The 26303-nt window shown below is 35.1% G+C and overlaps 1 protein-coding gene across 1 annotated transcript in view; it reads right to left on the reverse strand.

Annotated features, from left to right (window-relative positions):
* The window catches only part of LOC121383903, a 96000-nt gene that overhangs the window by 733 nt on the left and 68964 nt on the right, over positions 1 to 26303 (reverse strand). The window contains exons 6-7 of the mRNA XM_041514001.1: positions 10476 to 10618; positions 2282 to 2364 (exon numbers count right to left, since the gene is read on the reverse strand). Of these exons, the coding sequence (XP_041369935.1) occupies positions 2282 to 2364; positions 10476 to 10618 (226 nt within the window). The remainder of the gene's footprint in view (positions 1 to 2281; positions 2365 to 10475; positions 10619 to 26303) is intronic.

The raw sequence follows: 26303 nt of genomic DNA on the forward strand, positions 1-26303 counted from the left end.
TCTGCTTGCATGGTCTTGTGTTCAGTGTATTTGGTAGTTACTTGCATGGTCTTGTCTTCAGTGTATTTGGTAGCTACTTGCATGGTCTTGTGTTCAGTATATTTGAGCTTGTGTTCAGTGTATTTGGTAGTTACTGGCATGGTCTTTTGTTCAGTGTATTTAGTAGCTACTTGCATGGTCTTTTGTTCAGTGTATTTGGTAGTTACTTGCATGGTCTTGTGTTCAGTGTATTTGGTAGTTACTTGCATGGTCTTGTGTTCAGTGTATTTGGTAGCTACATGCATGGCTTGTGTTCAGTGTATTTGGTAGTTACTTGCATGTTCTTGTGTTCAGAGTATTTGGTAGCTATTTGCATGGTCTTGTATTCAGTGCATATGGTAGCTCCTTGCATGGTATTGTGTTCAGTGCATTCGGTAGCTACTTGCATGGTCTTGTGTTCAGTGTATTTGGTAGTTACTGGCATGATCTTGTGTTCAGTGTATTTGGTACCTACTTGCATGATCTTGTGTTCAGTATATTTAGTAGTTATTTGCATAGTCTTGTGTTCAGTGTATTTGGTAGCTAGTTGTATGGTCTTGTTTTCAGTGTATTTGGTAATTACTTGCAGGTCTTGTCTTCAGTGTATTTGGTAGCTACTTGCATGGTGTTGTGTTCAGTGTATTTGGTAGTTACTTACATGGTCTTGTGTTCAGTGTATTTGGTAGTTACTTTGATGGCTTGTGTTCAGTGTATTTGGTAGTTACTTGCATGGTCTTATGTTCAGTGTATTTGGTATTTACTACCATGGTCTTGTGTTCAGTGTATTTGGTATTTACTTACATGGTCTTGTACTGTGTATTTGGTACATGTATTTACATGCATGTTCTTGTGTTCAGTATATTTGGTAGTCACTTGCATGGTCTTATGTTCAGTGTATTTGGTAGTTACTTGCATGGTCTTATGTTCAGTATATTTGGTAGTCACTTGCATGGTCTTATGTTCAGTGTATTTGGTAGTTACTTGCATGGTCTTATGTTCAGTGTATTTGGTAGTTACTAGCATGGTCTTGTGTTCAGTGTATTTGGTAGCTACTAGCATGGTCTTGTACTCAGTGTATTTGGTACATGTATTTACTTGCATGGTCTTGTGTTCAGGGTATTGGGTAGCTACTTGCATGGTCTTTTGTTCAGTGTATTTGGTAGTTACTTGCATGGTCTTGTGTTCAGTGTATTTGGTAGTTATTTGCATGGTCATGTGTCCAGTGTATTTGGTAGTTACTTGCTTGGTCTTGTGTTGAGTTCTTTTGGTAGTTACTTGCATGGTCTTGTGTTCAGTGTATTTGGTAGTTACTGGCATGGTCTTGTGTTCAGTGTATTTAGTAGGTACTTGCATGGTCTTGCGTTCAGTGCATTTGGTAGCTGCTTGCATGATCTTGTGTTGAGTGTATTTGGTAGTTACTTGTATGGTCTTGTGTTCAGTGTATTTGGTAGTTACTTGCATGGTCTTGTGTTCAGTGTATTTGATCTTGTGTTCTGTGTATTTGGTAGTTACTGGCATGGTCTTGTGTTCAATATATTTGGTAGCTACTTCATGGTCTTGTATTCAGTGTATTTGGTAGCTACTTGCATGGTCTTGTGTTCAGAGTATTTGGTAGCTATTTGCACGGTCTTGTGTTCAGTGCATTTGGTAGCTCCTTGCATGGTCTTGTGTTCAGTGCATTTGGTAGCTACTTGCATGATCTTGTGTTCAGTGTATTTGGTTGTTACTTGCATGGTCTTGTGTTCAGCGTGTTTGGTAGCTACTTGCATGATCCTGTGTTCAATATATTTGGTAGTTATTTGCATAGTCTTGTGTTCAATGTATTTGGTAGCTACTTGTATGGTCCTGTGTTCAGTGTATTTGGTAGTTACTTGCAGGGTCTTGTCTTCCATGTATTTGGTGACAGTTAATATTGTCTAGCCATAAAAATTACAAATGTTCATTGTGGTCCTTGGAGAAAACTTTAGGCATTGTGTTGTACTATAACTACATGTAAAAGCTACATGCTGAATATAAAGATTATGGTTTACAAATATAACAATACTTGTATATAGATTACGTCTGGTATAACCTTGTACTCTTGACTTCTAGGATTTTGGGTGATATATGTTGATCATATAAACATGACATTTTCCTTGCTGGTACAATTTGATATAGTGATTAGATGATTTGTGACTAAAAATTAAATAAAAATATTTTTTTTTTTTAAAACATTCCTATTTACAAGTTGTAGCAAAAAACTAAATATAACAATGCTAAATACCATTGTATGGAAACATATTCCGTCGTGACCCAAAGTGACACACGTTTTGAGATGAGTTTACTGGCTTACACTTCCACTCATAACTGAAATGGGAAACAAGAGACCTATATCAGCCTAGATACATGTACATCGGCTATTTAATAAAAAAATTCCCAATGACAGTCACCCGTCGCACCAGTTTTTGCTATATACACAATAAATATAACATCTAACAGTATTTGTTTGCATATGCAGGATTTCTACCAGAGGGTAAAACCGGTATGGTGCTATACCAAAATTAGTTTGCAGATTTTGTTTTTAAAGTTTTTTTAAGTTAAACCTTTTGTTGAAATTACTCTTACCATTACTGTATGATTTTCTTAACCCTAACCCTAAACGTAACCCATTTTATTTTGGGGGGGAGAGGACCATATTTTGTCTAAAATTATGAAAATATAAAAAGATACCGACCTGCAAACTATTCTCACAACAATTTTGACAGTGGTCAAGGCAAGAAGACCAGGTTTTATTTTTAAGCAAAGCATTATAATGATGTACTAATTGTGAATTTGAATGACATCAATATTCCAATGACTTCTCTTTGCATCTCTTTACAATAACAATAAACTGGAAACATGACATTTTTGTTTTAAGAATGCTGGAAAAATTACTGATGCACCTATTTTTGAAGATTATAAAATTATACTATTTACAAAATAATTATATGGAGATATGTTATATTTATTGTGTATGAACTATGAAGCCAAAACGAGGGTGCAAAAAATTACTGTTGTCAACCTTAATGCATGATAATCAATTCCTTAATTTGTAATGACCAAAAATATCAAGACATATTTTGAGATTGGAGATTGTTATTGCAATACAATTTAATAGATACACTTGAATATTTTCAATCGTAACGGTCCAGGCTCATGGCACATTATTAATACACACTATATATAAAAGATACATAAAGATTACATTATTAAAAATATATATATACCACCCCAATTATTAATAAAGTGACTTTTTGTAAAAGGCTTGGACAAAAAACACTGATCCAGTTGATTTGTATCGCATCAGACCTGTGACATAGCATGCGGCAGATTCCACTCATGCTGTTAGTAGGTCAACTGCAGATAATGATTTTAAAAAAGAGAAAAAAAAAGCTGATTGTTAATGAACGCTAGTTTGGACATTTGTCAACCTATTCTAATGGTACCTCAATTGGAGACGAAGAAGCATAAAATCCGTTAGGGGTACTTCCCTATCAATTTGAGCGGGAATACAACACCGATGATCCGGCGAGCCAAATGACTACAGTGCTGTCATACTTAATAAAATGTATATCTCACCAATGAAGCAGTCCATAATCTAAGATACACTACAAATTATTTTATGTCTGTATTAAATAAACATTTTAAAATTGTGCATAAATGTAGGCACCCCCTTGTATCCAAAATTATTGTGAACTGGACTGAATGTCAAGTAAGGTGTTAAAATTTCCGTTTTGTTTACATTTTTCTGTGTTTTCCTTTTCAGTTTAAATAAAAATACTAACACACCCCCCACCCCCCCACCAAAAAAAGAAAAAAAAGAAGAAAGAATATAATATACCATTTACTATAATTTAAAAAATGCGGGAAAGGTGTGTTTTAGACTGGTTTTCATAATCCCCAGGGATGAAGTGGTCACTGCAGATATCATCGCATCATGACAGTCCTTTCCATTACGCACGGGTTCGGTTACCACTTCCATGCAAACCCTGCGATTGTCAGTTTGTCTAAAGTTTGGAAAAACTGCAGCTTTGATACATCCAAAGACTAAACAATGGTTCACCATATTGTACATTTGAAAACTATCTCCAAAAGAATATTTCATCCATACAATTAAATTCACTGGAATAACATTTTCGCGTTTTACAAAAATACATTCCAAATGTGTGAAAAGGTCAGATCAGGTCAGGTCTTAAAGGCTGTGCACAATAACGCTTTCATAGCGCGTCACAGGGTCACGTGACTTAGCTCGAGATGTCGAGGGGTATAACGTTTGGTAGCAGAACAATCCAATAAAAAAATTAGGACAATTAAGACAGACATTTGGGCAATTTCACGCTATGATGAACATACATACATACATACACTCACACACTCACACACATACACACATACATACACACATACACACATACACACATACACACATACATACATAGATATATATATATATATATACATACAGTATACCCTCGATTTATTGCCCCCCGATTTAACGCCAACCTCGCATACCGCCAACTTTCTTTAACGTACTGTTTTCATTTATGTTTATTTCCCTCGATATAACGCCACCCTCGGTATCCGCCATCCGCCAACGACGTGTTTGAACCGAACTCCATTTAGCCATTATAATTCCCTCGATTTTGCCGCCAATGGTCTGGTCACAAAGTTGATTATAGTGACATAATTACTAGCGATCTGTTGAATGAGGAAATCCTAACTCCGTTGTACTCTGGCAGTACACACTGAATCTGTTTTTGTTTATTGTCTAGCAATTAATGGATGTAAGTGCTGGAATTGTTTAGGCAGGCGCAGTGTTTGTGTCCGATCAACACTCGGTATAGAAAGAACAGCCGCTATAGTGATCACGTGACATTAGATTCATTATTTCAATCGCGGATTGTTCTGTCGGGTCTTTGAAGTGCTGGCAACAACGACTCAAGTTTAATTAATAAACAGACTTTAGGTAAGTTTTATTATGCTCAAGCATATTTCGATCATGGCCTCATGTTAAAGGGACACACCCTAGTTACGGCTAGTTGTTAACCATTACGGCGTTGTTTTTCGCTATTAAACCCATTTTTTCACAAATAAAATTGCACTTTACTTACCGTTTATTATTTAGAATATACATTTCCATTCACCTGAAGTGTTTTTTGGTAATCCTGGTAACCCTGGTGTTTGTAATACCACAAAATGCATTTTTCGTATTTCTGAAAAAACTCACGCGCGTCTGAGAAAAAACCGTTGAGCAGACAAGGTCTAATCTATTTTTAGAGGGGATATTTCCATTTCAATGTCACAGATGTTGGTATACCACGTGACCGTTATCATTTTGGTTCGGTTTGTTTTCTCGTGCACGGTTCGCGCAATCAACATCCGATTTGTTGTTGTTCATTTGTGAGATTTTTCTTCAAAGTTCGTGAACATTTTCAGTAACAATAAAGTTCAGACAAGTAAGTGTCTCAATACAAAACGTTACAAACCCTTAAAACCAATAATTTTGCTAAGTCTTACAATATCTGGAGAGGGGATACAACCAGGACAGAACAGTGGGAACATGTCCAGGAGAGGTGAAAGAAACGCACCCAAAGTCTGTGAAATTTGTCGTGACGTAGGCATTGTTGTGCTTCGAGCGACATCTACCGGTGACATCAGAATACTAACTTTAAAAATTATTTCAAGCAATTGGGACATGGGGATTCCCATTGTATTTATCGATATAAAACTTGCTTTTTTACTCCATTTGATAAAAACGTGATCTAAGTGTGTTACAGGTTTGTAGATTAACCAAATTATAATTTATTTTCGCTGGATGGAACTAGGGTGTGCGGCTTTAAGTTGCTATTTAGCTTTGGCATAAATGAGACGACACCGGTAACGCATTTTATTACAGCAGAATGGATTTAAGGCGAAAACGTATCGCATTAGACGCGGTTGAAAAAAGACAAATTGTTCAGTACTCTAAGATAAATTCAACTAAAAGTCAACAAGATATAGCCAATCACTTTTCAGCGTTGTGACGGCATTTGTTTTGTGAAACATGCTTGGGATATCGTCAGTGCCACCACCATCAAAAATTGTTGGATTCACACAGGGGTCGTCCCTCATTTCCGACTTGCACCAAGCACCAGCCAATGAAACGACAGCGTTGCGAGATCTGGTTGGTGACGTCATGGGCCGGCTTTCAATCGACGAACAGCTGAGAATGGATGTTGATGAATTTGTCAACATTGACAACGAAGCAGACATTTACTAATATCAGCGACGAGCAGATTCTTGAAAGTGTTAAACAGATTCACGACGAAACGACTGATGACCAGGAAGAAGTCCGACGCTGAACCGGAGCCCATATATGTCATATTCTTGACATTCAGCAATTTAAAAAAAAAATTAAGTTTGGTACTATACCGCCAACTCGATATAATGCCAAAATTATTTTGGAACATTGGTTGGCGTTAAATCGAGGTTATACTGTACATATATATGTATGTGTGTGTATATATACATATATATATATATATATATATATATATATATATATATATACACACACAGGTTCGAGTCCCAGCAACAGCATGAGACAATTTGTGAAGCCAGAAAGGATTTAATTATCCCCTGTGCCCGTGCGTTAATATATATGTATGTAACAGTCAACCTCGACATACATACAATATATAGACATTCATACATCAATACATACATACATCCATACATCAATACATACATACATCCATACATCAATACATACATACATCAATGCATACATACATACATACGGTAACGGCATGAGGACATTTGTGAAGGCAATAAAGGATTTCAATATCCCCTGTGCCAGTGCGTCATTGAATATATACTCTTCAAAAGAAGAAACGCAAAACCACATTGTCGTAACATTTGGAGAATTGATTTAATTACTGAATGGTGAGTCCGATAATTACCAAATGTTGCAGGATTGTTCACAATTCACTCTAGTCAATTGTGAGTAAGTGATAGGACACACCACCAAGGTCAAGGTCATCTGGAGTCAATACCGGGTGTGGCCTCCGCGTGTGTTGACAACTGCCTGGCACCGCCTGCCCATTGAAGCAACCAGAGTACGGATGACGTCCCGGGGGATGGTGGCCCACTCGGCCTGCAAGGCTGCTGCCAGCTCGGGCAGGGTCTGGGGCTGTGGTTGTCGCTGTCGGAGGCGTCGGTCCAACTCGTCCCATAGATGCTCAATTGGGTTCAAATCCGGTGATGTCGATGGCCAAGGAAGGACATTAATGTTGTTGTTCTGTAGGAAAGCCGTTGTGAGACGTGCTGTGTGAGGCCTGGCGTTGTCATGTTGGAACACTGCGTTGGCGTTGGCCATAACTGGAACGATGTGTGGCCGGAGGATCTGGTCAATGTAGCCCTGTGCATTCAGGTTGCCCTGCACGTGGACCAGGTCAGTTCTGCCAGTGTGTGAGATGACACTACCCCCGCCGAATCTGTCCACTTCCTGCACGCAGTTTGCCGCATAACGTTCACCACGACGCCTACACACGTGACATCTTCCATCATGACGTCGGAGCAGAAATCGGGACTTGTCACTGAACCACACCTGTCTCCATCGCAGTTGAGGCCATTGTCGATGAATCTGGCACCACTGCAGTCGGAGTCGACGGTGTTGTGGTGTTAAGATGACACCTCGAACTGGACGTCTGGCACGAATTCCTACCTCACGTAGGCAGTTCCGTGCGGTCTGGTCGGATATCCTGCGCAAACCTGGTATTGCTGCGGCTGTGGAGGTGGCAGTAGTCAATCGTTCCCGAAGGTGGCATACCCGGATGTAGCGGTCCTGCCCGGGGGTAGTGACCCGTGGTCGACCGGATCTAGGGAGGTCACGTGTTGATCCATGTTGCTGGTAACGGTCCCACAGTCTGGAGATGGTGCTTGGGGACACATGGAATGCCCTGGCAACGGCCGTTCTGGATTCGCCTGCGTCTAGTCGGCCGACGGCATTGTTTCTCTGCGGTTCACTGAGACGTGGCATGTCCTGGATTGTCAACTGTCGGCCAGATACAGAGGCCAGGCAAGCGAACACCCTGCACTTTTATACTGTCGGTGTTCATTTTGCACGTGCAGACAACGCATGTGCAGTGGTGACATGGTTTGCACGTGGCTGCGTTTTTGCGAATATTCACATTTTGGAACTTTATTGTACAGTAGCTGCGTTTTATCGAATGTAACCGTGGGAATGTGTTTGGGACATGCAATGACCTTATATTCACAAAGCATGAACCGGTAGGAAACATAAAATCGGAGTTATAACCCATTTGTACCCTTTTGCGTTTCTTTTTTTGAAGAGTATATGTATGTTTAAGTCAAAACCCGACATACATACAATAGAGATATTCAAAATATAAAAATACATACATACATACATATTATACAGCAGTGTTATTCAATTTTATGTGAAACCATTACCTATTCATTACCTGAAATACATACATCAATACATACATACATACATACATACATACATATTATACAGCAGTGTTGTTCAATTTTATGTGAAACCATTACCTATTCATTACCTGAAATACATACATCAATACATACATACATACATACATATTATACAGCAGTGTTGTTCAATTTTATGTGAAACCATTACCTATTCATTACCTGAAATACATACATCAATACATACATACATACATACATACATATTATACAGCAGTGTTGTTCAATTTTATGTGAAACCATTACCTATTCATTACCTGAAATACATACATCAATACATACATACATACATACATACATACATACATATTATACAGCAGTGTTGTTCAATTTTATGTGAAACCATTACCTATTCATTACCTGAAATAGTTTCTTTTTCACTAAAGCCCTTTACTTTTCTATATCTCTACATGCATAGAAAGGTTGTAAACCACTAATTTACATACATACAAGTATAGGTGTAATTTTATTGCCCAAAATATACCCACGCCAAACTATACCCAGGGTATAAACTGGACTACCCCAGAATATACCCCGGGGTATAAAACAGGCTAGCCCAGAATATACCTCTCTAGTCTGTATTTCAATGTCCAGAGGGTTTTTTCCATCATAATTTATATATTTTGGGCTAGAGAATATCGAAATATCTTCTAAAATGACTAATCTGTGATAGTTTTATTTTTATGAAAGCAATAGTTGCTTTTCTTTTAAAGCATTTATTATTATTACTTTATTTATTGTGTATACAGGTTAGTAATACAAAATTAGGGTTAGGGTTAGGGTTAGGGTTTGGGTTTGGGTTTGGGTTTGGGTTTTTGGTTTTCGTTTTGGGTTTGGGTTTGGGTTTGGGTTTGGGTTTGGGTTTGGCTTTGGCTTTGGGTTTGGGTTTGGGGTTTGTTTTTGTTTTTTGTTTTTTTGGGGTTTGGGTTTGGGTTAGGGTTAGATTTAGGGTTAGGGGTATAAAACAGGCTAGCCCAGAATATACCTCTCTGTTACACCGGTTTACGTATTCCTATATCTTTGTATTTTATTTTGTAAATTTGCTATGAATTGTATTAAAAGAACATTTCATTACAGATTTAACAATAAAAACTGAGATGCATAAATACAAACTCTTTAAGAATATGTGAGATCATTGTGTATATCTGCCAATCTTTTTATTGTTTTTGGTTTTTGGTTTTTGGTGCTGGTGGGTTTTCAAGTACCCAGTCCTAGCCACCAATGATCATGTTTGATGTTGTTAAGTTGGGGGTTTTTTTCTTTGTTTCTTACTTTAAAAAACCCCAAATCAATTATTTCACAAAATCAAAAGGAAGAGTGTTTTAGAAACAACAAACGTTTTTTTATGTATAGTGCCCGTGAAGTGTATTTGAAAGTGAGGAAGAGGGTACTGTCAGTTTGAACGTTGTAGACATGGCAACATTGCCAATATTTGTACACAATCTTTGCTGCCATAAAATGCTAATTCTGTATGTATATGGATTTCCGTACCGGACTGCATTATAAAATATATTGTTTAATTGTCATTAATAAATGATCTTTACAACAGTCAGGTTGTTAATTTTATATCGTTATTAAAAGCTTAATGGCACCAAACAAGCTGCAGTCCCTGAACATTGGCTGGACTGACATTAATGACATTAATGATCAACATTATGGAGTAAGTGTTTTAAAATGAATCTCTAAATATGAACTCACAATACTAAAGATATGAGGGGTACCTAGAATATTAAACACTAGGAAGGCTTATATGTGTGCAGTTATACTGAACAGATATGACTACTGTAAATTATCTTGCACAATATTTTATCATTTTATCATTCCTGAAACATGCAATATGCCTTAGGACAACATAATTAAATAATTACAATGTGTAAACCTATTATGTTTTAATTATGGAAGCACAGGTTTTCACCTTTTCTGTTCATTCTGCAACATGTACACACCTGAGACCTGAATTATGAGGACTGTTTGGATCCTTGCTGTCTGACACATCAAGTCGTAACCGACGAGTATTTAGAACAGTGTGATGCAATCCAGGCGGCTTAATAACCAACTCCAATGGAACTGTTTTAACTCTGAAATATCCCTAAAGAAAACGTTAACAAACAATAATGATTAATGGAATTATTAATTTTAATTTTAACTTATTTTCGTGCTCATATCCAATTAAGATTCAAGAACACACCTCGACTATTTGGGCTATCTGACTTGGACAGAGTTTACTTGATAGTTGTTAGTGGTTCAGTGCTCAATTTTTATGGTCGTCTGTGACACCTAATATTAAGTCAGGCAACTTAATTCTATAATACTAGATGCCCGTTGGATGACTGACATTTTGTTTTTACACCAAACAGTGAGTTGTGTCCCATAATAATGTGCAGTTTCCTTGCCCACAATCGCTTTTAAACTGTCGTTATCTAAAGTGTCAGTCAATCAGTCGAATCACGTGGGTTTGTTTGCCACTCGGAACTCCTAATAATACATTACTTTTTTTTTATTTATTACATTAAATATTATGCTTAGTCTTTTAACATGAATGGGTATTTAGTGAAAGGTTTATTTAACAACAGCAGCAACCTTTCTAATACTTTAACACAAATTGGAAGCAAAATCAGATGGCATGCATAGGTTATGCATCCATATGAGTCCATCCACTGCTGAAGGTGATGGAAGGCCAAGAGTGGTACATGTAAGCTTGCCTTGTATGGTAATGAGATGATGAACACAAGCAGGCTCATCTCCCAACACCACGTTTTGGATCTTTCAATTTCCCAGGTAGAACATTTTATACTTTGTCTGTGCTTTTCAGAATCGTTTAATTTCCCTTGAAATATCATAACATAGTAAACAATAGTAAAGCAACCAAACTAAAACTTCTGGTGTACTAAGAGGTCTGCTTTCAAATATTATATTTATAGGAATGGTTTTCCAAAACATTTCTAATTGTTACATGGATATTTGACGTGAAAAAGACACACACCCCCCCCCCCTCCCGGATATCAGTGTCTTACTAATATGTACAGCAATATTTAGTCAAATAGTTTTGAACAGTGAACTACTATTCCAGGGTTTGGACTTAACGACGGCACTGACGGCAATTGCCGCAGTTGCAATATGATTTGCTGTCAGTCAGGTGCTTCACCTAAGGGAGGTTTGTGCCGACTGATGCAAATTATTAACGTCGGTTGAAGGGACTATTTTTAGTTGTTGCAAAAGTTACCAATTTAAAATTACCGTAGGCATACTAAAAAATTCCATTGTTGAGCATTTTACCTATGGCAAAAACATTTCAAAATTGCCGTAGGCAACAGATTCTGCTATTCTGGAATCAGATTTCCCGTGTTTGGTCTTTGGTCATTCTACATTCAAGTCAGTTGGAGCCCTGCTATTCTGGAATCAGATTGCCCATGCTTGGTCTTTGGTTATTCTACATTCAACTCTGTTGGAGCTTTGCTATTCTGGAATCAGATTCCCCGTGTTTGGTCTTTGGTTATTCTACATTCAACTCAATGTTACTACTCAACAAGGTATGATCATCCTCAGTGAAACCACACACCCATTTTGCATTCAACGCAAAGTTTTTATTAAAATTTCAAAGAGGAAATTAGTTAATTTTACATTGCTTTCTGTTTAGTATGAGGCATTGGCTCTAATTTGTACATTTAGTTTGGTTAACACAGACTTGCAGCAATCAATTACAACATGTCAGTATATTTCTCAAAACTGTTAATCCCTTTATGTTTTGGACTTTGAACCAATGCCTGTCCGCCAACAATCAAGACTGATTTACCGAGTAATTTCTCAGGTACATGTGAATCTCGAGTTTGTTTCAACAATGGGTATTGGTATAGGTATACCAAGTCATTCTTTATGATCAGCAAAGTATTCACTTCCAGGTCAGCTTTGTATGTTGTAAATAATCTGTGTAAAATGTCTTATTCAACTCAAGGATTGTACCTGATTGTACTATATATTAGTTTGTCAATTTTGGGCCTTGTGACCATAAAATTACCACATAAAAATTCAAGAAGGATTGCATGTAGCAACCGATGAGCATCTGTATGATAGACAGTGCACCATCAATTGTAGTTAATGTGATTATACACATGTACCTATAAAACCATGGCAACATGTACCAATACCAGTACAGATAACGATTCCAGTGTTCATCAAGCACTGCCCTTGTAAACACTGAAAACATTAATCAAAATTTGAAATCAGCATTCTGGTTAATATTAAATTTTGTGAAGTAATTCATGAAACAGCAATAAGAACATACATCGTACAAATTTTTATTTTAATTAGTCTTTGATTTAATGTTTCTGTATTTCTATTCTATAAAAATCATTTATTGTAAAAAGATTAAACATTGGAGTGCTTGAGATGCTAGCTTATGAGCTCTCATTTCTCTCATGCATTGTTTTTCTGCCAATTCCTGATCAACAGCTACAGGGCCAAATGTCTATCCATATTTCATATATACCTGAACCTTTCCTGTGATGTAAGATAACTTTAGTTCATAGTGATGTGTGAACCTCCCATTATAGGTATAGAGGGATCAGTTATTAAATGTGCGGTTGTGTTTGTAATTGTTACATTATTATACACAAAATATGTACACATATAATTGTTATAAATCAATATAGATTATCTATAATCAACACTGACCGTACTAAAATAGTTCAATGGGGGTGGGGGCAAGTGGGTGGGTGAGGGGTAATGCATACCCCTCCCCATCCAGACCTATGCAAAATTATAAAGGTATAAAATATCAATCCTCTGATTTTAGCTTCAGGGCGTCAATATCATTATCACCTACAAATCCAAAATTATATTAACCAATTACATTGATATTAATTATACACCCACCCACCCAAACATTTTTTTAGATCTGTGCCTGTATATGGTAGGTACAAATATAAAATCTTCCAAAAACTGATGTCATTATGTAGATTTAGGCCTACATTATAATTTTTTTCCTTTTAACTATTTTTTGTTTAGAATGTTGTCTCTATTTCCGATGCTTGTAAAGACATTAATTTGGGTCTACATTGTCTGAAAACATAGACATTTTAGTTTTCTATTCTAATATAGGAAATATCTGAAAAATTACATATGAGGATTTCATAATATCTCACATTAATGTCTGCACATTATTATTGTGTGGAAAATGTGTCGTATCCAAGTATAAAGGCGTGTTTTTGTTATTTTGACTACATAAGCATTATTTTTTTAAATGGCCAACACCTGTTTTTGGATTCAACATATTTAAATTTGGTTAGAAAGATATGTTGGATACAATCCTAAAGAAATTATCGCACAAAAATAGCTAAAAACATAATCTGTGACACTGTATTATACTTAAATACAATGCATTTTCAACACAAGTGTAATTTCGTATATGATCTTTTTTATTTTTGTCAAAATTACGTTAGAAAAGTATGTGAAAAAGAAATGCTCATACTTTGATATGTAAGCACTTTTTTTTTTTTAAATGGGACCGGACTTTGTTTAATAATTAAATCATTTATCTTAACAGTTTTGACATGTCTTGTGAGTTCCTAGTAAACATATTTTGGTTTTGTGTTTTTTAAATATGTTTTTCTACTTATAGGAGATCACCACTGATTTATCTTTATATAAAGGAATGTCACTAATAAAAATTGCAAACAGTGGACCGACCAACATGGATTATGTTCATATATGCTTTGACTGATCTTTACCAAAGGCTATGACGTGTTCCCTGAAACTAAGATAAGAACTACCGGTACTCCGTGGATTATGTTCATATATGTTTTGACTGATCTTTACCAAAGGCTATGATGTGTTCCCTGAAACTAAGATAAGAACTACCGGTACTCCGTGGATTATGTTCATATATGTTTTGACTGATCTTTACCAAAGGCTATGATGTGTTCCTGAAACTAAGATAAGAACTACCGGTACTCCGTGGATTATGTTCATATATGTTTTGACTGATCTTTACCAAAGGCTATGATGTGTTCCTGAAACTAAGATAAGAACTACCGGTACTCCGTGGATTATGTTCATATATGTTTTGACTGATCTTTACCAAAGGCTATGACGTGTTCCCTGAAACTAAGATAAGAACTACCGGTACTCCGTGGATTATGTTCATATATGTTTTGACTGATCTTTACCAAAGGCTATGACGTGTTCCCTGAAACTAAGATAAGAACTACCGGTACTCCGTGGATTATGTTCATATATGCTTTGACTGATCTTTACCAAAGGCTATGATGTGTTCCCTGAAACTAAGATAAGAACTACCGGTACTCCGTGGATTATGTTCATATATGTTTTGACTGATCTTTACCAAAGGCTATGATGTGTTCCTGAAACTAAGATAAGAACTACCGGTACTCCGTGGATTATGTTCATATATGTTTTGACTGATCTTTACCAAAGGCTATGACGTGTTCCCTGAAACTAAGATAAGAACTACCGGTACTCCGTGGATTATGTTCATATATGTTTTGACTGATCTTTACCAAAGGCTATGACGTGTTCCCTGAAACTAAGATAAGAACTACCGGTACTCCGTGGATTATGTTCATATATGTTTTGACTGATCTTTACCAAAGGCTATGACGTGTTCCCTGAAACTAAGATAAGAACTACCGGTACTCCGTGGATTATGTTCATATATGTTTTGACTGATCTTTACCAAAGGCTATGACGTGTTCCCTGAAACTAAGATAAGAACTACCGGTACTCCGTGGATTATGTTCATATATGTTTTGACTGATCTTTACCAAAGGCTATGACGTGTTCCCTGAAACTAAGATAAGAACTACCGGTACTCCGTGGATTATGTTCATATATGTTTTGACTGATCTTTACCAAAGGCTATGACGTGTTCCCTGAAACTAAGATAAGAACTACCGGTACTCCGTGGATTATGTTCATATATGTTTTGACTGATCTTTACCAAAGGCTATGACGTGTTCCCTGAAACTAAGATAAGAACTACCGGTACTCCGTGGATTATGTTCATATATGTTTTGACTGATCTTTACCAAAGGCTATGACGTGTTCCCTGAAACTAAGATAAGAACTACCGGTACTCCATTTAGAACAGCTGGAACTAAATTTGTAAATGTGGAGTTTTGTAAAAGTATATTATGATTGACATGGTCAAAAGCCTTTCTAAAATCAGTTAGTGTCACAGAGACTAAAAGACTTTTATCTACAAATTGTTGCCTTGTATTGACCATATTTAATAATGCAGTTTCACAAGAATACCCTGGTCAAAAGCCAGACTTCAAAGGCAGACATGTCAACCCTCCCGGATTCCACGGCAGTGTCTCGGTATTTAATCAAACCTCTCATAAACCTGCGCAGGAGAAAAAAATCTGTTAAATGACATTTTTGTATGCATAAAAAAACAAATGGATCTACTTTTGCCAAAAATAACATAAGGGAAGTAACTCTGCCTTTTTTTTAATTCGGAAAACGTTGGCTAATTTCGGTTTCAGAGAATGTAACAGGCCGAATTGTCTCGACTGCTTAGCGTTCGCCAAAGTGAGAATTGTGTGGTATAAAGAGTCCCCAGCCCAGTCATTGTAATGGCTACAAAGCGCGTTGCTGCTGATTCAACAGGCTGTGTATTGACTTTCAGTGTTGCCATATATCAAACTATCCAATTTAGTCCTAATGACTTGCAAAACACCTTCACACTAGATTACATAATGTAACTATGACGAGTCTGAAGTGCCAGACTCTGGCCCAGAGTTGACAGCGATACACAGGATGTTAAAATCACATGTCACAGCAAGACGACGAAATATCAATTAGATATATAAACAATACTTGTATCAGTTAGTTTTGTATGTTTGGGCAATAAAATGTTGGTCACAAGAGTTCACTTCAAGAGATTATTTTTGTACAATTAATAAATGTTGTGTTTGAAATAAAGTTACTCACAGAAATGGGTATAATTCCGGTATATTTCACACAATGTCGGTAATGAGGTTTTATTTTTGTTATATATATATATATTTTTTTTTTACAAATTACAAATATGGTGGTTTAAAAATGCCAAATATACATCATATTATGACCTCTTTAAAATCGTCTTGGATGAGAAGACTTTTTCTAAACAACACAAAATGGGTAAATTTATTTAAATCAACCACCAGTCTGACTACAAAAGATCTTATTATTCATGGAGATTATTTCCATTAAAGCAGAAAAGTATCCAAAATAAGTTTTGGAAAGATGTACTTATCAGCTGGCTGTTAATACAGAAAAACCAAAATCTTAAAAATACAGAACATATACAAGGACTGAATATTTGGTACAATACAAAAATACTAAAAAACAATAAACCATTTGTGTATATTAATTATATAAACAAAGGGATTTTGTTCATAAATGACTTACTTGATGATGAAGGAAACATTTTTGATTATATTATTTTTAAAGGAAGATATGACCTAAAGACAAACTTTTTAAATTACGCATCGCTAGTGAATGCTGTAAAATCTTTCTTACACTCATTACAAAACATTAGCAATACAATATTCACCCCTACAAAAAGATCTATATTACCTTTTAAAATGAAAGTTATGCTAAATGAAAATACGAGAAGTAAAGATTTGCACAATATTTTAAATGATAAATATGTAATACCAAAGTCACAAACAAAATATGCATCTAAGGGTTTAACATATGATTGTTGTATGTGGGAAAAGTTTTATGCTCTACCCTTCAAATGTGTAAAAGATACAACCCTGTTATGGTTTCAGTATCGATTGCTCCATCGGATTTTAGCTACAAATTGTTTCTTACAGATGATACACTATGTAGATTCAAATAAGTGTAGTTTTTGTAAAAAATGTCCCTGAAACCTTACAACACTTGTTTTATGATTGCGATAAAATAAAATATATATGGAATGCATTGGAGGACTGGATATTTTAAAAAATGGACGTTAGAATTTCTCTGAATAAGCATACAGTTATGTTTGGTATGATAAACAGTGATATGAACCAAGTAATTAACTGGTTAATAATCAATATAAAACATCACATTTATAGTATGAAAATTCTAAACAACAATCTTAATTTTAATGTTAAAAAAAAGAAATTGCAAAACAAATTTCAAATAGAAAGATATATTTATTTTAAAAATTGTATCAAAAATTCGACGAACGTTGGGGAAAGTGGCTTAACCTTTTTAGTGCTGATGGGCCTACATAAAATCCTAAATATTTCTTTTTATAAGGCTGGTAACCTTTTCTTTCTTTATAGTCTTTGCTTTAAAAATATAACAGAAACAAAACAAAAAACAAAAAACCCAACAACTTTGTAACTTGTTTGGAAAAAAATAAAAAATAATAAAAGCCCCCCCAAAAAACCCAACTGTTTTCCATACTTCTTTTTGAACCTCGCCTATTTTGACCATACTTCATTCATATTTCTAGGATACCAAGTGATGTTCTTAATACATTAGACACCCACTTAAAGCAGTTATTTAAAAAAAAAAACACCTCAAAACATTTCCCTTTTCGCTTTCTTTTCTCCCCTATATGCTCATTTTATCTATCCATTTTGACCCTCAGATCATTAAAAAAATATATATATGGATATGCTTGTGCAATATAGACGACTAATGAAATGAATGTAACTACCATATGTATCATATATGTATGTATGTATGTATGTATGTATGTATATGGTCGTATATCTATGTATATGTATGTATATGTGTGTATGTGTACATGTATATGTATGTGTATGTATGTATGTGTGTATGTCTATGTATATGTATGTATGTGTGTATGTATGTATATATATATATATATGTATATATATATGTATGTATGTATGTATGTATGTATGTGTGTATGTGTGTAAGTGTGTGTGTATCTATATTATTAGTTACGCGGTTTTTGCCGAAGCCGAAGGAAATACAGAATTTGAAGGGGCGTACAATCCCGTATGCCCTGGCAAAAACCGTGTAACGAATTTATTACCTTTTAGATCTTTTTCAAACATTTTGAACAAATCACACAAAGATTTTTAAGGTTTAAAATATGTTTATAAGATAAAATTTCAAATAAAACACAAAAATATAATTTTTTAAAGGAATGCGCTTTATATGAATTTTAGAAATATACTAACATTTTTAAAAAACTATTTATACACTAAGATATGCCATTTACCAGATAATACTATAGAAATTAAAATACTATAACTAACTGAAACTATTTCTACTTTTATCAGGGTAATACAAATCACTAATCTAGATTTAACTACAAACATTTTTAACTTTAATTATTAATTTAAGTGAATTATCCAAGTTGATTTAATATGTATGAAATGTTCAACTTCTGTTATTAATGTAGAAAATGTTAATAAATAGCAGAATTTTTTTTTTTTCTTATTCTTATTAGCCATTGTAGCGAGCTGTCAAACGCAGACGATTTGTAAACAAAGGGGGACAACTCTTATCACCTTAATGACACGGGTCTTGTCAATTTATAAATAAAAATTATTACACGGAAAACTACCAAACAACTGATTACACTCGGGCACATAGATATTTATCAAACTATACTTACCCATATAACATTCCAAAGAATGCATGTCATGCGTTTTTCAAAGAAATAGTTTTGTTATAGTTCGGTCGCCTACACAGTGATAGTTCCCGCCATTACATTTACAATGCAGTAGCATGAGTATGCGAAAATCAACGATTTTCTATATTTTTTGGTTATAACATGTTCAAGAAAGTATGTATTTAAAAATAATAAAGTAATAAAAAACACTTACCATAAATCGCAATCTCTTTCAAACAGAATTCAATACGTATTTCCTAGTTTAAGAGCTGAGGCGCGAGAGTGAAAAAACAAAACGATAACAATTCTGCCAAACTTACAAAGCGGAAGTCACGTGATAGTTTCGTACACCCTGGCAAATTTTGTATTGGTGCCCAAATTCTGTATTGACCCGGAAAATGACACGGTGTACCTGTGGTATGGATTAGCTATTGACCAATCAAAACGCATGTTATTTATCTAAAAGATAATAAGTATGTGTATGTGGGCATATATGTATATATGAAATAAATTATAATTTTATTATTATTGTACACTTGTAAGACGATGACTCAAGGCACCCCAACCTTGACATTGCCAGTGATCTGGGGTAATAAAGTTTAAAAAAATAAAAAATAAAAAATTAAAATTGTTATATTTTTAATGCCAAGATCTAAGGTTAACAAATATATATGACATTATTAGTTCAAGATATTCAGGGAAATATAACCAGTATGACCCACGTGTCATAATGATTTCACGTAAACAACGAATGACGTAATTTTGTGAAGCAATGTCATAACTTAATGCGGCTTTCCCAGTGTAAATGCTTATCACAATGATGTCATCTCTTTTAGTTACGTTTTGACTTGGTCCTAGTGTATTATTCGAGAAAATAATATTTTGGATAATGTGTATAATAAAGAAATGGTAATGATTTTACAAATTTCATGTCAGGATTCATGTATCACCCGCGCTCTTACTCGGGTAATACAATAATACTGACACTCGTTTCGTAAAATCAGTACGACACACAAGCTCGTATAATAATCTCTATTTATTACCCATATGGTTACAAATATCTTGGTACATATGAAAGTGATACGTCCCACTAGAATGCTAAGTGGGACGTAACACTTTTGACGTCACACGATGACGTCATCAATTAGCGCACTACAACCGTACAGGACCGTCAATGAAACGAGATGAGTGATATAAATTAAGATCGATTATGGGTAATCAATAGAATAGTAAACTCGCTACCATTTCGTATCATGTTTATGTCCCTCGTGAAATAATTTTCATATTCACTCGCTAAAGCTCATGACAATTGGAAATTATTTCACTCGGGACAATGATATGAAATGGAAGCTCGTTTAATATCCTATAATTATGTTAGTGTTCATATAACTTATTGTAATAATAATTTAAAAAAACTTGCGATTTTGGTTTAACTTGTGTGCATTTAAAAAATCTCATGCTTTTTCAACACATGCCTGTTTTTTCTTGACTAAAAGTTGACAAGTTTGTTCATATAGGAAGGATAAAGAAGATCATAATGTTTGAGATAGTTGTCTATAACTGAGTTCACATGTTTTTCTATGATGGTTTAGAGTAATGGCAGAAGAGATGGTGAACTCATTAAGCTGGCTGGTTATTTCATGAACTGTAAGGTGTCCATCAATGTAAAGCCTTCCAAATGAGTGTCGCCTGTTACAGCAAAAATCAGTCAACTGAATGAAATATTCGTTGTTGTTGTATCTGATTTAATCCTTTATGTAATGGATGTGTCAACTGAATGAAATATTCGTTGTTGTTGTATCTGCTTTAATCCTTTATGTAATGGATGTGTCAGCTGAATGAAATATTCGTTGTTGTATCTGCTTTAATCCTTTATGCAATGGATGAGTCAACTGAATGAAATATTCGTTGTTGTATCTGCTTTAATCCTTTATGTAATGGATGTGTCAGCTGAATGAATTATTCGTTGTTGTATCTGCTTTAATCCTTTATGCAATGGATGAGTCAGCTGAATGAATTATTCGTTGTTGTATCTGCTTTAATCCTTTATGTAATGGATGAGTCAACTGAATGAAATATTCCTTGTTGTATCTGCTTTAATCCTTTATGTAATGGATGTGTGTCTTTGGCAAGATATGTTTTGATTGGTATGCACCAACACCTACTGAGACTAGGCTATTACTCATATAATGTTTTATTTTTTTAAATTCTTCTCTGCCAAGTAATAGATGTATTCATTTCCATTAAACTATGTGTTTTGTACGAAAGAAAACAAACTGCTGCAAAGATGTCTAGTAATAAAATCATCTTTTGTAACTGAGATATTGTATCATCATTTAAATGCAAAATCAGCATGGAAATGAGCACCAACAGAAAAACGTGGCTATATCTTAGTGTTTAAGCCCACCCACAAATACTTTTTACTGTAAATAGGAAATTTTAGGATCCAAGACATTCAACAAAAAAATTTCATTGACTGAAAACAATGACCACATTATATACGTTTTGCATCGCAATCATTTTAAATTTTAAGACAATCATTTTAAAACCAACTGATACATTTTAAGGTGCACTAAAACATTTTATAAATATTTTCATTGTACTATTGCATGACTCAGCCTATCAGTTTGTGATTTATTGTTAGTTTGCAAGGCCAAAGGCCACATATAACTGAACTGTACTGCATAATTCATATATGTTTCCCAATGTCCTCTATTTCAGCTTGTAAATTAACAGTATCTTGAGTGGACAGGGAAAATGCCTCATGAGTTGCAAAGACTGTAGCTATATCAAAATACATGAAACAAACTACCGTATATCTTCGCCTGTAAGTCGATCTCGGCTATAAGTCGAGTCCCTAATTTCAAGCCCTGAAAACGTATTTTTTTATTGACCCGTTTATAAGTCGACCCATGAAAAACTACTTATAAATATTGAAATATTTCTTATTTTCAGCACGAGAACAATAATATTTGAACAAAAGAAAATTATTTTACAAACTTCGGTTTTCACGTTTTGTACATCGCAATATAATCAGACTATTCCAATCAAACTATCATTATTACATAGCATCAAAACGAAATATTCCCTTAGTAGAGAGTGAAAGCTGTTTGACTGTTACTGTATAGTACTGTACAGATGGTTTTGTGCACAGACAACAACTTTATTTATAAACATTGACAACAGTTCACTACGATAAAACTGAAAGTATCACGTTTTGCCGCCATATTAATACATGTAAGGAGGATAACTCTGGAAAGTACACTGGTTTTTTGTACCAAATGATGTCTGTCCCTATTGCTCTAGATAGTGAACTGCAGAGATCAGTCTATTTTAAGGGAAAGCTCAGTAATATTCATGAAGTTAATCACCGCCAAAACATTGTTTGAACAACCATTAATGCCAGTGACCAGATTTCAAAATAAACTCAGGCAACAGGTAGTTAGTATTGTTTACATTTTTACTATTAGTGATGACTGTTAATTTAACTAAGTGGACTGTTGTCTTAGCATGTGAGTGAGATCGTACGCCTTTTCGCATAACCAAAACCGTTCTAATGCCAAAAAAAAAAAGGTTATAAAAAATAAATGTGTCAAATTAACATATTTGAGTATAAATACATGGCATACTTCAACAATAAAACTTGTAAAATAATCCCCAAAACAGTAATATTTTTTGGTGAAATTTTTTTACCCTCTTATAAGTCGACACCCCAAGTTATAAAATAATTTTTGGGTGAAAAAAATTCGACTTATAGGCAAAGATATACGGTATTAGCAATTAAACCAAATTAGTGGTGTTCAACAATGGACTAAATATCAGTCTCCAAAACTGTATAAACAACTGTTCATTATAATTTTATATTTCAGTCATACCCTGCCTTTTACAGGGCTGGTGGTACAAATGCCACATGTGTTATGTTTACAGTACAAAAGTTATTTACTGCAGAAAGCTGAGAGAAAATTTGGTGCCAATCATAGTAAGACATGGCCTCAGATTACAGTTATCTTCCCATTTGGTTGTCCAAAATCCGGAAGTTTCACCGCGCAAGTAGTCTGCTGTTTGACTGTGATTATTTCATGGCAGACAGCTATGAAGTGGCAACTGTTTGACTGAAGTGACAGGGGATAGCATGTAGTTTGTAAACATGTGTAACTTGTTGACATTGAAGACTTGTTTGTGGTAATTCCGGCCCATGCAAAAGTAGTGCTTTTTGTGTAAAATGGGTGTACTCCGGCCTGGTTTAGAGGGTGTGTCTGTTTAAACCAATATGCTGGGAGAAAGAGCTGGACAACAGGGGTTGTCCTTTTCAGGGTATGTGTCCCCCATGCAGGCAAAGGTACATACAAAACTTCACAGGCCTGCTGATATTAATAAAAATGTTATAGCCACTAAGGCTATATAGAAACATATAGCGAAATTAATTGTGGTCTGAGGCCACATGTGACAACATAAGGTAACACACATGATTTAATGTGTAACACAAGTGATTTAATGTGTAGCACAAGTGATATACTGGACACAATTTGTCTTGTTCAGATTTGTAATGTCATTAGTTTCTCTTATTGTATGTAGCTAAATGTCAGGACAGTTTAGAATAGATTTAAAAAAAAAATGTTTATATCACATGAATGGAGATATGTGTGTACGTATGTATGTATGTATATCAGAGATGGGGGTAATCATAATCAGTAATCGTACTCGATTACATGTTTTCATATTTTCGTGTAATCGCAATCGTACTCGTAATCAGCGATTACTTTCATGATTACTCATAATTATTTATTAAACTTAGATGTGTTTAGCATCAACTCCAGTTACAGTGCCTATAGTTGGAAGCAGTACTGTCAGTCAGTAGAACTGATCTCCCATTGTCTACTACTCTCATAGTAGAACTATTATTTGCCTTGAGAAACAGGGGATCATAACGTCTGGATTATCAAATGATTTCACATAATGGTATCTATCGTGTTTACTATAAAACAACTTGAATCAATACAGTGTTCTAGCCAGCAATATATAAAAGGGTGCTGCACCATACCCCAGTTTTGTGTCCTAATTCATTGCAGTAAAAAATGAATAATATATATATATATTTGTTTTTATAATAAAACACTTGCGTTCCTCTGAATGCATATACAACGTTATCACGGGTCTGAATTCAACTAAGAAACGCTTGTCACAGGTGTGAAAGTCCACCAATGGTGACATGGCAAACTCTCTTTTCTTTTATTAGTAGTTACGACTGCAGCCGGGCAGCCAGCCAGTCGTATCAAGCTTGATTCCATGGGCAATTATCCTCACCCTGTCGCAGACACAACCACAAATAACGTAACTAATTTTATTACCCCAGCGGTCACTCATAACAGGGAAAATATTTTCCATATTTTCTCAGTGAGAAATATTCTGCATTGGTCTAACGGACAATACTATTGGACAATGTGACGCTTACAAACCAATGACTTTGTCGGTACTAAATATGACGTCATCACAATTTGAGAAACACACAAATTTAATGACGTCATGTAGTTTAAAGAGTTTGCCTTTACGGGTCTCTGTTTTTGGTGTTAAATTAATAAATTAATATTTCCTGGTGGTATATATATTTTAATTAACAACAAACAAGTTTGGTTTTGGGTGACAAGTATACCACAGAATTTTATTTATTAATACATGTTAGTTACATGTAGAGGTGACGAGGATGCCTATTACATAATACCTCGATATACTACTATGGTACTCCATAACTAAACTAAACTATTATACTAACTACTTAAGTAAGCATGGTGTGTGGTGGGTGGGTATAAAAATTTCTCAGCAGAGAGATACGTTTAACAGTGAGCTAGCCAATTCAAAAAGTGATTGGAATTGCGCGCAACTAGGACGTGTGTGCACCACACTGCAACATGGTTGGTGCATTCAAAAAACGAGTGAGGAATTAACCAATGGCGAAAGAGGGTGCCAAATAAGTGCTGTGGAAAATTTTGTACATTGTGCGATTGGTTAGTTTCGAAAGGTTCTTCGGAGACTGCCCCAATCAGCAGTGGGTATCATCCGGAAATGTTTCCCCAGATTGGAATGGTTAGCACAAACTAGACGAAAATAGAAAATATTGTATGCCGTCGCGCAGGACCAACTAAGCGATAACCAATTAAAATTATTTTTTCCCATGCGCAAGCCGCTTCACCCACCACACATTAATAATAACCAAAATGTCATTTTAATGCAATTCATTATAGATTTGGAAGCAGAATAAAGAGAACTTGTGTTTTTTAAAATTATCTATGAACGTGATTAAATGACAACGTTATAGTAATTCTCAGAACAGTGCGTATTTAGTGGTTTACATCATTCCTATATAGGTTGGCCTTCGTGAATGTGCGTGGAAAATAAAGGCTTTAAGAGAAAAAATAGCTGAGGTAATAAATAGAATAACAAACTCAGTACCAGTTATTATCAAATTTATGTCCCGAGTGAAATAATTTTCATTTGTTACTCGCTAAAGCTCGTGACAACTGAAAATTATTTCACTCGGAACATAAATTTGATAATAACTGGTAACTCGTTTATTATCCTCTATAAGCAATCACCCAGTTGAAAGTATAGTCTATCACGATAAACCTTGGTTTACTTTCCCTTAAAATATTAATACATCTGATAAAAATTCCTGAAAGCTGATTTTGATAGATGTTCTATGAAACGCGGCGCTTCTAATGATACCAAAATAAACACACCCAGACCAAGATACTTGTAATTTTCACTGATACAATTGGATCCTTATAATATGGCACAAAGCAAGCAATCTTCATAAACCAAGGCTAATATTCGTTCCTCGTATTCAGCCTTGATACATGTAGTCAAGATTACTGATATCCACTACTAGCGCCCTCTATTGGAAGAAAATTGGTAACACCGATTATGTCCCTTACACGATGACATCGCTGACCAATCACAGCATCGGTAACATGTGACAATCTTGAAAGCAATATCAAAAATTAACCGCCGGACGCTGACGCTGCCATCTTTGTTTACAATAACAAGGGAATCTATAAGGAGCGTTGCAATTCGTTGCAATCAGATCTCATCGCATCCAATGAAATTTAAGCATTTTGTGGCACGATTTCTTGACGACATGTATCAAGGCTGAATACGAGGAACGAATATTAGCCTTGATTTATGAAGATGA

Source organism: Gigantopelta aegis, chromosome 10 (genome assembly GCF_016097555.1).
Source record: "Gigantopelta aegis isolate Gae_Host chromosome 10, Gae_host_genome, whole genome shotgun sequence".
NCBI classification, from domain to species: Eukaryota; Metazoa; Mollusca; class Gastropoda; order Neomphalida; family Peltospiridae; genus Gigantopelta; species Gigantopelta aegis.